Raw genomic sequence first — 14,817 nt, 5'->3', positions numbered from 1 at the left:
TGCCTATTTTTAACGTGCACTAAAAACACCAGCACGCCTAAGCAAAAGACCCCCTTAGTGACTTGTCCAGGATCCCAAGCAACGGCAGTGGGATTTGAACTGGGATTCCCTGGCTGTCAACACAGTGCTCTAACCACTAGGCTACTCTTCCATGTCAGTGTTGGCAACTTGGCTTAAGCAGTCTGCTCGTTTGCCTGTAGTTATTTATTTATTTATCTGTAGCATCTATATCCCACATTTTCCCACCTATTTGCAGGCTCAATGTGGCTTACATTGTTCCGTAATGGTGATCACCAATTCCGGCAAAAGAGAAAATACATAGTTAAGATGGAGGTGACAGAGTGGATTAGATATTCAGGTAGAGAAAGTTCATTTTCATGCTGAGAACTAAAAGGTATAAGATTAAACTTCAAACGTGATAAATCAGTTTGAACAAACAGAAATAATAAACTTCAATCGTGAATAGATTAGTTTGAAGAATCAGAAAATTAAAGGTTACGTTTTGTGAAGTTCCAGTGGAAATTTCTTACTGGTATTTAGGATGGATCTTTGCGATATGCCTTTTTTAATAGTTATTTATTTATTTATTTATGGTTCATTTATACCCCACAGTTTCCCACAATTGCAGGCACAATGTGGCTTACATGAATTACAAAAGTAGAGAAGTACAACACATGAATTTTACAGCAGAATAAGGAGAGAACACTAACAACAATTAGGGTGACTAATAAGCAGAATTACTAATGGAGTAAGTTTTTTCAAAAAGGAACGTTTTCAACATCTTCTTGAAAAGGTGATGATCAGATTGAGATTTTAGGTTCAGAGGTAAAGCATTCCAAGTCTTCGGGCTGGAGTAGGGAAAAGTAGAGGCAAAAAGAAGCTTGTATTTGACACCCCGGCAAGACGGATAATGAAGTTGGAGATAGGTGCGGGCTGTGTTGATGGCATTACACTGCTTTAGCTAAGGATATCTCCCAAATGCCAGTCTTACAACCTTAACATAGTAACATAGTAGATGACGGCAGAAAAAAGACCTGCATGGTCCATCCAGTCTGCCCAACAAGATAAACTCATATGTGCATACCTTACCTTGATTTGTACCTGCCTTTTTCAGGGCACAGACCGTACAAGTCTGCCCAGCAGTATTTCCCGCCTCCCATCACCGGCTCTGGCACGGACCGTATAAGTCTGCCCAGCACTATCCCCGCCTCCCACCACCGGCTCTGGCACAGACCGTATAAGTCTGCCCAGCACTATCCCCGCCTCCCAACCACCAGTCCCGCCTCCCATCACCGGCTCCGGCACAGACCGTATAAGTCTGCCCTCCACTATCCTCGCCTCCCAACCACCAACCTCTCTTCCCCCACCTGCTCCGCCACCCAATTTCAGCTAACAAACACTCTTTTTCACAGATAAATATGTAGCAATAAACAAAATTTGAGGTGAAATTTTAATCTAGGGAGACTTCAGCGGTGCCCTTTGCCAGCGTTTTACCACTGTTGCAAGATATTTCAGCACCTCAGCTCCTCATCAATCTCCTATGTTATAAATTTCTTAAAAAGCTTTAACTTCCATTAACTTCTAGTATTTCGAATAGCTTCAATAAATATTAAATACTCATCTCATCTTCACATAGAGCAAATACATATAACGTCAGATGAGGGGACACAACATCCGACATGCATGTTTTGCCTCCACAGGCTTTTTCAAGGACTGTCCCCAAAATCACCCTTAGCACCAGCTCAGCTCCAGAAGTCTTGCAAGGTCACTGCTTGAACTCTCGGCAGCCATTTTGAAGCGGTGCCGGGAGCAAGACAGGTCTACAGCCGCGCCAGGCAAGAAAGAGGGGGCACTAGAATAAGGTACAGGAGGGGAGGGGAGTCATGTGGGTGGGGGGAGGCTGGAAAATTAGGGAGGGGATATACATGGGGGGTAGAGAGAGGGAATCTGGTTTTCTTTGGGGGGGGAGGTCAAAGTGACGGGGCAGGGTGGGGGTGTGACGGGCAGGACAGGGTGTGACGGGGCAGGGCGTGTGCCCTCTTTTTTTCTTACGGCAAATATGGTAACCCTACAATAGCCATTATGGGTGAAGGGGGCACCTACATGTGGGTACAGTGGGTTTCTGGTGAGTTTTGGAGGGCTCACAGTTTCCACCACAGGTGTAACAGGTAGAGGGGAGGTATGGGCCTGGGTCCACCTGTCTACAGTGCACTGCACCCACCACTAGACTACTCTAAGGACCTGCATGCTGCTCTAATGGACCTGAGTATAACATCTGAGTTTGTCATAGAGGCTGATAAGTACTATTTTTATTCACATTTTTGGGAGGTGAGTGAGGGTCAGTGACCACTAGGAAAGTAAAGGGGTCATCCCTGAATCTCTCCAGTGGTCATCTGGTCATTTAGGGCACCTTTTTCTGTTTTATTTGTTAGAAAAACAAGTCTAGACCAAAACGTTCACCCTAGACATTTTGGTTTTGTTCCATTATGGCTGTGAAATGTCCAAGTGTTATGCATGCCCAATCCCACCCCAATCCCGCCTTTGAAATGCCCCCAACATGCCTTCTTTTGATTTGGACGCACCGCGGATGAAATGCATAGGTGCACATCAGCAAAACAGGTTTCAAAAATACTGATTTGGATTGAAGAAATCCATCCAAATGGTGCTTTCTCACACTTTTGAGACGTTTTTCTTTTTCGAAAATGAGCCCCTAAGGCCCTAAGAAGCAGGTATGATCTGAGCATTTTGTCAGAAATGTCGATAGTGCAGCTGAATTTACTACCACCTAAAGAAGAAGCGGTAAGTGCAGCTATGCTACCCCCCCCCCCCCCTCCCAATCACACTCCGCATCCTCTGATACAACCAGCCTCCAATTCCCTCTCTGATCACATCCTGCACACACCAAGATGACCCTGTTCTCCCCCCCCCCCCCCCAACCAGTCAATGACCAAACTCCCAGATACGGGCCCCAAACCCCCCACCAAATCAGTCCTGCCCCCACGAAAAGCCCAGCTCACAAGCAAACCCATCCTCTACAAACTCCCCCCTCCCTCCACCCCTAGATTTCCCCCCAGGGCTTATCCAGGAATCAGAATTGTGGTGCAGTGGGGTCAAGTGACAGTGATCCTCCTCCACTGCCACCCAGGTCAGCGCCTGATTCCAAAATGGCACAGACGACCCCTAGTGGTAGTTTTGCAGTACTGCCAGCAGTACCACAAGATTAGCACTAGGGGTCATTGGCACTGCTCTGTCCCACTGCACTACCAATTCTGATCCCTGGGTAAGGGTTGGGTGAAAGATAGGGGGTTGGGGGCAGGGATTGTCATACTGCTAAAGAGAGAGAGATGTACGCACTGTGAGAACACAAAGATGCATTCTCCATATGCTGCAGAAAAATGAAGACTGCGCAAGCCGTGCTTGCATGGGAAGGCACCAGTGCGTGCGCGGTGGGACGCTGCTAGAAAATGCTAACTTAATCTCACTAGTCAGTATCCACGCTGGGCTCCGTCAGATGATGTTGCCCAGCTGTGAGAATACAATGGCCTGCTCGTCCTTGGAGAATACAATAATGTGTAATTTTACTCTTGACATGTCATAGGAGTATGACTTGTAATTTAAAATATTTGCTATGACTGCCACTTGAAATAATAATAATGAGCGTTACCCTTTACAGCAGGTGGCGCTATAGGTTGGGTTAGAGTGTGCACCGCTGGCCAATGATGTCCAATGAGAACATGTCACTTTTCCTTTAAATTCTTTTAAATAACAAGGATGGAACAAAGAATCTTCCAGGAGCAGATTGAATTAAACTCCTAATTGCATTAATCCCGTGGAAGCAGAGTAGCTTCAGGACTGTTGTAAGTCTGTTTATCATGATATACGAGCATAAGATTATTAAATAACGAACGACAAACAAGGCTGGGTCCAGAAAGCAATACACGACTCTCTAAATAGACACTTAAGTACGTTGTTCATAACCCGTGACTTTTACCCAATATCCAACACAACATGAGAGATAAATGCTGCCATCATAAAGCATTAAATAAAGTTTGTAAAAGGAAACAGAGCCCCAGAAAGCTGTGAGATACTCCATGCCACTGAATCAAGAATATACCAGTAGTTGAATAATTATAATAATAGAAGATATGGCTAGCGGTGTGCCTAGGGGACAGCACACAGTTAACTGATGCATTCTATTGGCGCAGACAATCCATCAGAGGGTTTCAATTAGGTTGCGGACATTAGAACATCAGCCATATGGTAAATGGTTCTACAGTTCAGGGAAGGAGCACACCCTTTAAAAATGTGTGAAGCTAGGCGTCAAATTTGCATCTGAACTGGGGGCTGCCAAGTTAAAAGATGAAAATGTCAGAACAGATCTTTTATTTTCTACCAGGAAACAAGAGACCCGAACAATCCCAGAAATTCCTAAATCTGACCTTGCAGTGGTAGCTATTGCTAGCTGATTCCATTGGTTCTGCTCTGCAAGACTCTGTCCCTCGTTCACTTTCTCTATTGTCTGCCTGCCACCTGCTTTATCTGGGCTTTTCCACTCCCTTCCATTTTTCTTCTCCTTCCTCTGTGCCGCTGTCTTTTTCCTGTACCTGTGTTTTCTTACAATAGCTGCTTGCAACAGCCAGGTTGCCACACCGGGTACAGACTTTCTCACAACAAATCTTCCCAAGATGTCCTTCTTAAGCAACAGGTAGGTTGATTTGCAAAAGGGTTTAGGAGCCTAGCTTTGAGAATTGACGTCTAAATTGGTCCCTTTGGAAACCGATTAGGGCTGAGATTACTAAAATTTGTGTTCAATTCTAAATTTTGGAGCCTAAATTGGGAATGGAAAAAAGTTGATTTTCAGCGCATTTATTAGCAGTTAGCACACGGCTCATTATATTCCTCTGAGTCATGTGGCAGATATTAGCATTTAGCACGCACTAAAAGACCTCCTTATTGGCTCCTAAATGTAGGAAAATAAATAGCAAGTCTAAATTGAGCATACTAAGGGACGTGGAGGGGCATAATCGAACGTCGCCAGCGAAATAGATCGCCAGCGATGTATTTTGGTGGCGGCGCAACAGCTGGCCGGAACCGTATTATCAAAAAAGATGGCCGGCCATCTTTTTTTTTCGATAATACGGTTTAGCCCAGCCAAATGCCAGAGTTCCGCCGGTTTTGAGATCGCCGGTTTTGTTTTTCAGCGAGTAGAGGAGTGTGGTAGCCGTGTTAGTCCACTCTTAAGGTTATTAATAGAAATCAAACAAAATAAAACATGGAAAAGAAAATAAGATGATACCTTTTTATTGGACATAACTTAATACATTAATTGATTAGCTTTCGAAGGTTGCCCTTCTTCCTCAGATCGGAAATAAGCAGAGATTTACGGAAATTGATTAGCTCATAATTTGTTTTTAAGTTCCGTGGCAATGCATTCCACAGCTGCATGCTCATGTAGGAAAAGCTGGACGCATGTGTTAGTTGATAACTTCCCACCTAAGTTGTAAGATCCTAAATTTAGGTGAATTTTCAGCTGAAAACTTAAGCTCTTAAGTTTAGCAGAACCTAACTTAAGGCCCCTTTATTAAAGTGCGTTAAGCAGTTAAGTCTAAATTTAGTAAATGGTGCCAAAATTTGGGAGTAAAAAAACAAAATCAGTGTGGAACGCTGTTCTATAAATGGCGCATCCGAGTTCCTCCTCATTTACAGAATAGCGCTTAGAGCCGATTTCCACGCCAAACTTTGGGCACAAGGATTTATGTCAACTAAAACCTGGTATAAATCCTGGCACATAAGTTTGGCGCAGATCCCTGGTATTCAATAACACTGCGCACTTCTTTAGTGGCTGCCCTGAGCCGCCCACTCCCCTCCCATGTCCGCGGCCCCTTTTGAGTTGCACGCTAAAACATTTGCATGCAGATCTTTATAGAATATCGCTTAGCACGATGAACGTGCAAATCGAAATTGTTAGGACCCAATTATTGGTGCTAATTAATTCACTTTGAATGGGCTGTGCCAGCATTGCTGCGCGGCAGCCGCTAGTGCAGCTTTGTAAGTAGGGGGGTAAGTTAGGCACACAACTGGCACTATTCTATACCTTGTGTGCCCACATTTGCATGATAGCAGTAGCGTAGCTACGTGGGGCCATGGGGGCCTGGGCCCGCATAGGTTTGACCCTGGACCCCCCCCCTCCTGACGACCCTCTCGACCCACCCCCCCCGCCGCCAACCCTCCCCTCCTCACCGCCATCACCTACCTTTGCTGGCGGGGGACCCCAACCCCCGCCAGCCGAGGTCCTCTTCTTCCAGTGCAGGGCTTTGTTCTGTTTCTGTGACTCTGACGTCCTGCACGTTGTCAGACTCAGAAACAAAACGAAGGAAGAAGAATTCGGCTGGCGGGGGTTGGGGTCCCCCACCAGGAAAGGTAGCAGACGATGACGGCGGGTTGGCGGCGGGAGGGGGGTTTGAGAGTGTCGTTGGTGGGGGGGGGGGTCAAAGTTGTTGTTGGTGGTGCTGGCGGCGGCAGCGGGTGGTGTCGGCAATGGCGCTGGGGGGGGTCGGCGGCGCCGGGGGGGGGGGATAAAATGTGCCACCTCACCTCGGGCTCTGGACCCCCCTCCCGCCGAAGTCTGGCTATGCCCCTGGTAGTTACAGGAGTGAATTCTATATATGACGCCAAAAAATGCGCGATTCTATAAGCTGCGGTTTATAGAATAACACTTATGCATGGGAACCACGCCTAACTTTAGGTGCAGCCATTTGCAACAGCTGAAACGTGGCGCAAATGTACGGGCCTAAATTAAGTGCATATCCTCTCTCATTCTATAACAAAGCACGTAAATGCTATGAACGCCCCCATTCCACCCATGACTTTCCCATTTTCATGCCCCCCCTTTTAAACTCGTGCATGAAATTTAGGTGCAAATCCCTACATTTACATGCATATATTTCAATTAAACCTAATTAGTGCCAATAATTGATTGTTAATAAGCCAATTGGCACTAATTAGCTTGTTATTCAGTTAAACTGTGCATGCTAATTGGATGGACGCCCACATTTACGCGTACAAAGTTTATCGACCTTTCTAGAATTAAGGCGATAATGAACAATTGACAACAAAGGACATTTGAGAGTAGAGTTGAATGATTCGGTGTTCTCTGATTCAGACAAACACGGTTCCAAAAAAGAATAACAGATTCTAATACGCAGAAAGAGTTATAAGCCCAGCATATGACAAGTGGCAGATCCAGCTAGGCAGGAGGTTGAAAGTCTCAGACGGGTGATAAAATGCCACTGCCAGTCAGTGGACTGCCAAGATTATCCTGAAAATCATACTCGCACAATAATGTTCTTAAGAAGTTTGATACACAGGGTATTTGAAGATATTTATAGACTGGCTCTACTGAGGATCTGCTAGGATGGTCAGTATTTGGAACGTAGACAGGAAAGAGTCGAATCCTAGTAACCAAGTAGAAGACGGCAGAAAAAGAGCAATTGGCCCATCTAGTCTGCCAAGTTATTCCTGTCCACCTTGCTAAGGGCATATCCAGCTGCCAGTCACAGAACGTAATCAGTTATTGGCTATCCCTCTTTTTCAAAGACCGTTTCTAACAGCCTGAATACTAGTAAGCATGCAAGATTCCCTCACTAAGTCACCCTCAACATTCCTTCCTAGCATTTTGAGGCTGCCATAAAATCTTAAATCTCTGGGTCGTGCCAATCAGAGCCTTGTTGAATTTAACTGTATCTACTAGGGACGTGAATTCATAACAGATGATCCTACGGCCGCACAATCCCACCCTCCCAACCCAAAGCTGCATGCTTTAGTATAAACTGACAGTTACAGTAGATACAGTAAGGCGGGAATACTCATGCAAGTGCAGAAAAGTCTTCTGGCTGTTCTGTGCTTTGTACTAGCCCGGTTGGTTCCATCACCTTGACGTCACTAGTTTTAATCCGAAACTACAGGAAAAACCATTACTTTTCTGTTTTTCTCACTGAAAATGTTTGCTGCGTGCTGCAGCCCTTTATACCGCAGCGGTTGAAAAAGGCTGTAAAAAGCCATGCCCATGCAGTAAGATTTCTCTTCCCGTGTGGCCATGCAAGGAGGAGCACTTGCCGCTACCCATTCAGGTGAGCGGTAAGAGCTCCCTCGCTAACCCGGCAGTAACTGGAAAGGCGTGGTGCTGCCTGATTACCACCCCTTAGATTGTAGGTGGGCGGGCTCATGCAGTAATCCTGTGCTAACCAGTTACCGCGCATTAATGTGGATGTGATTACTGGTTAGCGCTCTGCCTCTGACATACCCCCTCCAACAAAAATGTTTTAATATTTTCTAGCACATGATTAGCATGTGCTGATTTGGAACATACCACAGGATACCTGAGTGCATCCTGCAGCAAGCCATTTAGTGGCCTAGTGGTTAGAGCACCGGTCTTGCAATCCAGAGGTGGCCAGTTCAAATCCCACTGCCGCTCCTTGTAATCTTGGGCAAGTCACTTAACCCTCCTTTGCCTCAGGTACAAACTTAGATTGTGAGCCCTCCTGGGACAGAGAAACAGAAGCCTGCCCTTGCAGATCAGCAGAGCAGCCGCGCAGGCTTCTGTTTCTGTGAGTCTGACGTCCTGCACGTACGTGCAGGACGTCAGACAAGCAGAAGCCTGCGCAGCCGCGTTGCTGATCTGCAAGGGCAGGCTTCTACATGGAATGTTGCTAATGGAGGAGTAGCCTAGTGGTTAGTGCAGTGGAACATCGAACGTTGCTACTATTTGCAGTGGTGTCACGAGGGCGGCTGACACCCGGGGCGGGTCGCCGCTGCGCAACCCCCCCCCCCCCCCATGAGAACATACCTGGAAGGCGGTGAGGGGCGGGCGGGAGAGCCAATCCGCAGAGTGCACGCCGCTGGGGGGTGTCGGCGCCTCGCTGGTTTTCTGCTCTCTCTGCCCCGGAACAGGAAGTAACCTGTTCCGGGGCAGAGAGAGCAAGGAACCAGCGAGGCGCCGACACCCCGCAGCGGCGTGCACCCGTGGCGGATCGCCCCACCGCCCCCCCCCCTTCCTACGCCACTGACTATTTGAGATTCTAGATGGAATGTTGCTATGATTGGTGATTCTACACGGAATGTTGCTCAGTGGAGGAGTGGCCTAGTGGTTAGAGCACCGGTTCAAATCCCGCTGCCGCTCCTTGTGATCTTGGGCAAGTCACTTAACCCTCCATTGCCTCAGGTACAAACTTAGATTGTGAGCCCTCCTGAATGTAACTCACCTTGAGCTACTACTGAAAAAGGTGTGAGCAAATCTAAATAAATAAATTTGAAGCTACAGTATAAGCTCAATGGAGCTATGACTCTTTTATGCTTCTATACAGTGCTGGGTACATCTCGTGGCTCTACAGAAATGCTACTTAGCGATAGGAGAAATATGTTTTTTCTGTAGTAAATTCAGACTTGGATAGGGCTGTCTCAAGACCACTATCACTCACAAAAATATCAAATATCTAAAAAGCAATTGCACATCATATAATGTTTCAAAGCTATTTTCAGATATTTGCTTTCATTAAATTATGATTTGATGATATGGTCACTGTTACTATTGATTTTTTTAGATTCATTGTTCCCCGTTCTCCAATTGTGCACCGGAATTGTTGATTTTTATGATTGGCTTCTAATTGTGTTGGAAGTCGCTGTGAGAAATCCTTGAGACTTAGAAAGACAGAATAGAAAATCAAAGTAGAAAAAGACATTTAAGAAAGGCGATTACCCCACATGGATGTATTCTATATGGAATAATATGACATTTTAAATCTCTCGTTTTTAGTCTGGAAATGTCCTCCTCTTCTTCTTTGGACTTTCAGCTCAGTCAGAAATGGGCCTCTGTTGGACTCCAGTAAAAACGAGTCTTCAGTCACAGCTCTATAGATAATTTTCCCCTTCCAGCTAACTTAGCTCAGGTCATAGCAGTGGCAGTCTTTGATGGGGAAAGCCATGCCCCAGGGCTCTTTCTGAAACTCTATGGCCATTAGATGTCACTGTCGCATGGGCATGATAACTTGCATTCTGTCACCCTGACACATTCCCCCCACCCTTCCCTCCCAAGAGCCTTGGCAGCATCACCAGCTGACCCAGAGCAGAAGATCTGCTGTGGGAATCGAACCCAGGCCCTCTGCATGGTAGAGCGTGCCACCAGGTGGTCCTAAGGCTTCCTTTTACAAAGCCATGGTAAAACGTGGTCTGCGGTAGTGTGGATGCATCTTTTTGGCAGGCGCTGGGTCACTTTTTACCACGGCTGGGATAATGTGCCAGGGAAAGGGCATGCGGTAAGCGCTCATGCGCTACCTGTACGGTAACCATGCAGCACGCGCCAATGTGAGCACACTGCTGATTACCACCGAGAATGCCCCCTGCAGTAGAAAATAGAAAAATATTTTCTACCGCGGGATTCAGTGCGCACCAAACTCAGAAGTACCGCCCAACGCACTCACTACCCATGGCTTTGTAAAAGGGCCCCTAAATACTGTATCTTAATGCGTTGTGATGCAGATCAGAATTAGATTAGTCTAAATTTAGAACAGAACAAGAGCTGACTGATTTGTTTTAAGAAATAACCTGCTCAGAATAAGGGGCATAGCCAGACCTCGGCGGGAGGGGGGTCCACAGGCCAAGGTGGGGGGGGCACCTATTAGCCCCCCTCCCCTAGCCGTCGCCCCCCTCCGCCACCCCTCCCCTGCCACGTTCAACCCCCCTCGCCACTTTCGACACCCCCCCCGCTGCCGCCGACCCTCCCCCGCCACTTTCAAGCCCCCTTCCCCCTCCACCGACCCTGCCCCGCCGCCGTCGTATGGTACCTTTGCTGGGGGGGGTCCCCAACCCCCGCCAGCTTTAGTCTTCAGCGCCGGTCTCTGGCATGTTCGCTCATTTCGCTGATTTGTGCAGTGAGTCCTGACATCCTGCCATTCCTTTAGGTGAAACTGAGCAGTTTCACTTAAAGGAACATGCTGGACGCCAGGACTCACAGCACAGATCAGCGAAGTGAGCGAACGCGCCGGAGACCGATGCTGAAGAAGACAGGCTGGCGGGGGTTGGGGACCCCTGCCAGCAAAGGTACCTTGCAGCGGCGGGAGGTCAAAAATGGCGAGGGGGTCAAAAGTTGAGGGGGCCAGGACTAAATCTGTGGGGGCCCATGCCCCCCATGGCCCCACGTAGCTACGCCCCTGCTCAGAAGCCTGTAACAGCCAGCAAAACTGGAATGTAGTCAAGACATTTTTATCCATTGAGCATGAAAGCTCTTTAAAAAATTCAAAACTACTTTAGGGATCACTTGTGGTATATCAAACGCTGAAAATAAATAAAGTCTAATTACAAAGGGCCTACCTACGTCCAGCGCACACCAAATCAGCATTACTGCCCGGCTATCGCGTGCCCCAGGCAGTAATTCTGAATTTGGCGCACACCAAAAACACACGATAGAAAATATTTTCTATTTTCTACCGCATGGCGCTTACCCGACAGTAAGCAGCAGTGGACGTGCGCTGCATGCCTACCGCCCGGGTAGCGCGTGAGACCTTACCGCAAGAGAACAGTTGATTCTCTGCCTCACCCAGTGGCGTAGCTATGTCGGGCCTGAGGAGGCCTGGGCCCCCGTAGATTTGGCCCTGGGCCCCTTGCCAACGACCCCCTTGAATCCCCCTCCCTCCACCAACCCTCCCCTGCCGTCGCCGCCCACCCCGCATCAGATACCTTGTTTGCTGGCGGGGGTCCCCGAACCCCGCTAGCCAAAGAGAGTCGTCTTCAGCACCGGAGTAGCGCCTTCGTTCAACCAAGTTCCTGGTGTGATCAGCTGTTTCTGATGCTTTACGTCCTGCACGGGGCTACATGCACGGTGCAGGACGTAAGGCGTCAGAAACATCTGATCACACCAGGAACTTGGTTGAACGAAGGCGCTACTCCGGCGCTGAAGAAGACTCTCTGGCTAGCGGGGTTTGGGAACCCCCGCCAGCAAACAAGGTATCTGATGCGGCAGCGGGGCGGGCGGCGACAGCGGGGGAGGGTTGGTGGTGAGAGGGGGGTTCAAGGGGGTCGTCGGCAGGGGGGTCCGATGTGGCGGCAGCGGCTCGGGGGGGCGGCGGCTAAACAGTGCCCCCCACCTCGGTCTCTGCCCCCCCCCTCCTGGCGAGATCTGGCTATGCACCTGGCCTCACCGTACCTAGGGAAACCGACGCATTGAAACCGGATACTGTGGGGTCCTTTCACAAAGGCGTGCTGAAAAATGGCTTGCGGTAGTGTAGGCGCGAGTTTTGGGTGCGCATTGATCCATTTTTTAGCGCACCTGTAAAAAAAGGCCTTAACATTTTTGCCGAAAATGGATGTGCGGCAAAATGAAAATTGCTGTGCGTCCATTTTATTTTTTGTTACATTTATACCCTGTGCTTTCCCACTCATGGCAGGCCCAATGCGGCTTACATATTATATACAGGTACTTATTTGTACCTGGGGCAATGGAGGGTTAAGTGACTTGCCCAGAGTCACAAGGAGCTGCAGTGGGAATTGAACTCAGTTCCTCAGGACCAGAGTCCACCACCCTAACCACTAGGCCACTCCTCCACTCTGAGACCTTACTGCCAGCCATTGATCTAGCAGTAAAGACTCGCGCGATAGCCGGGCAGTAATGACCTACGTGTGCGCCATATGCCACTTGGCTCGCGCCTGTTACGTGCGCCCGAAAATATATTTTTCAGACGTGCGTATTGGTCGCACACCAAAAATGAAATTACCACAAGAGCCAGGCAGTAGTCAGGCGGTAACTCCATTTTGGCACGTGTAGAGGCTTACGCAGCTTAGTAAAAGGACCCCTGTGGCAGACACATGCGTTTTTGTCACTTTCTGTATTCTGAGAGTAGTATTTCTGATATAGCCTTCTTTGATCTTTTTTTTTTTTGGCCAAAATGTTTCTCACGAGTACCTTCCTGCACCGACCCATTCCACCCCAGTGCAGCTGAAGATGCTTCTCACTTGCAGTTGCCTAGCTGTACAAGATCCAGGGTTTTCAGAATGCAACAGATGGCTCTGCTAATCTGTCTTGGATTATATCCGGGGCACACTCTACACTCTCATTCCCAATACGATTACACGTTTCCGCAGAAGGGAAAATGTTTGGAACCAGGTTTTACTGTCTCTGGTAATTTGAAATTAAAATTGAACACAGAATTTCCTGGGTATTATATGATACCAGGATGGCCCGGATCAATGTATTCATGATTTACAGATATCACATTTCTACGCTTTTAAAAACGAGGAAACGTCGTGTTCTGGTGTTAAAAGAGAGAAGGATATTCAGGTGACACATGCCATATAATTCTTTTAAAAAAGATAAGGTATCACTGCTATTTTACTTAGACCACATTGCAATAGAAATTATTTTTCACCCCAAATTTGATATTTATTCTGTTTTTCCAAACTCACCCAATTTGGGTTACCCTATAACAGAAAACAACTCATCATATCACAAGAAGTATTTTCTTAGATAACTGCATTTATGTTTTCCCCCACCTGGAATTTTTCCGCCTCTTGCTGCTGGTTCTGCCATTCCTTGGAAAGATGCTCCTCGAGGATTTCTTTTTGCATCTTCAGGCTCAGCAGATCCTTCTCCAGCTTCTGCAGCTGTAGCTGATTCTCTCTGTTCTCCTCCACCACCTTCCACAGCTTGTCCTTAGCTTCAGAAAGATTAACTTCCAACACCGAGACCTCATTCTTGTAGGTCTCCACAGCCCCTTTCCAGATCTCAGAAAGCTGCTTAGAATAGTCCTCCACTTCCACGGGCTGGAAAGTCACAGGGGCTACCCTGAAGTTCTCCAGTCTTTGTGAAAATGTGACCATCTCTTGTTCTAACCCGCTCTTTTCTTGTTCATGAACTTCCAGAAGGGTTTCCAGCTCTTTCTCCAGTTGGATGGCTTTTTCTTTCAACCAAATTTGAGCCCTTCCTTCTTCTTCTAATATTTTTTTACCCTCTGATAGCTGTTTCTTTGCCTCTTCTTGTGCTAGCCTCTCCTTCTGACATTTGCTCTTCACAAACTGCATCTCTTCATAGAGATTGTCCCTCATCATCTCCACTTGACTCTTCTTGCTGAAGCTCTCCTCCAAAGTAGTCCTCAAAGCATGTATCTCTTCCTCGTATTTAGTTCTCCAGGACTTATCAACCTGATTGCCCCTCAGGCTTTGAATCTCTGCTCTAAGGAACTCATTTTCCTCTTCCAAAGATTTGACTCTGGTAAGGTACGCTTCCAGACGCTTGTTGAGGTCCCACATCTGGAGGGATTCTTCTCCCAAAGCCATGGATCCTAAGTAGCTTTCCATGTTAAACATCAGTTCAGTGCCTGATAAGCGGAACTCAGGGAATGAATTACTGCCTGAGCTGAATGAGCAGTGAGAGAATGGTTTGAAAGGAAGCAAAGCAGATGTATTCATACCCTGCCCTCATCTAAAAGTGGGAGGCACTTCAGCCTGTGGAGAGAAAAAAAAAAAAGCATGCTTTAACCCTTTAGAGCAGGAGAGGCATTCATTGAGTGTGATTTATTAAAAGGAAAAGTATCCAACGCATTCATAAAACATAGAGAAAACACTTTAAATATAATATGATCGCAGTGTTCCAAACATCATTCTCTCGTGCATAATTCAGAATGAAATTCATCTCCTTATCTTTTAATTGTCATTTCCATTCTGCCCTCACACGTGGAAAACTACTAATAGATTTTGGTTGAACTAATTTTAATACCTTGGTAAAGTTTTTAAAGGTCATTTTAAATGCAGTCACCAGAATGGCTAGCCCAG

At 47.1% G+C, this 14,817-nt stretch overlaps 1 protein-coding gene across 1 annotated transcript in view; it reads right to left on the bottom strand.

Annotated features, from left to right (window-relative positions):
* The window catches only part of NES (nestin), a 38,646-nt gene extending 24,240 nt beyond the window's left edge, over nt 1-14,406 (bottom strand). Inside the window, 1 exon segment of the mRNA XM_030187138.1 lies at nt 13,540-14,406. Coding sequence (XP_030042998.1) covers nt 13,540-14,352 — 813 coding nt within the window. The 5' untranslated portion in view covers nt 14,353-14,406.
* Nucleotides 14,407-14,817: the final 411 nt, after the last annotated feature.

This window comes from Microcaecilia unicolor, chromosome 14 (assembly GCF_901765095.1).
Source record: "Microcaecilia unicolor chromosome 14, aMicUni1.1, whole genome shotgun sequence".
In the NCBI taxonomy this organism is placed as follows: domain Eukaryota; kingdom Metazoa; phylum Chordata; class Amphibia; order Gymnophiona; family Siphonopidae; genus Microcaecilia; species Microcaecilia unicolor.
The sequence above is the reverse complement of the archived record's forward strand: the minus strand, read 5'-3'. Positions and strand labels throughout refer to the sequence as shown.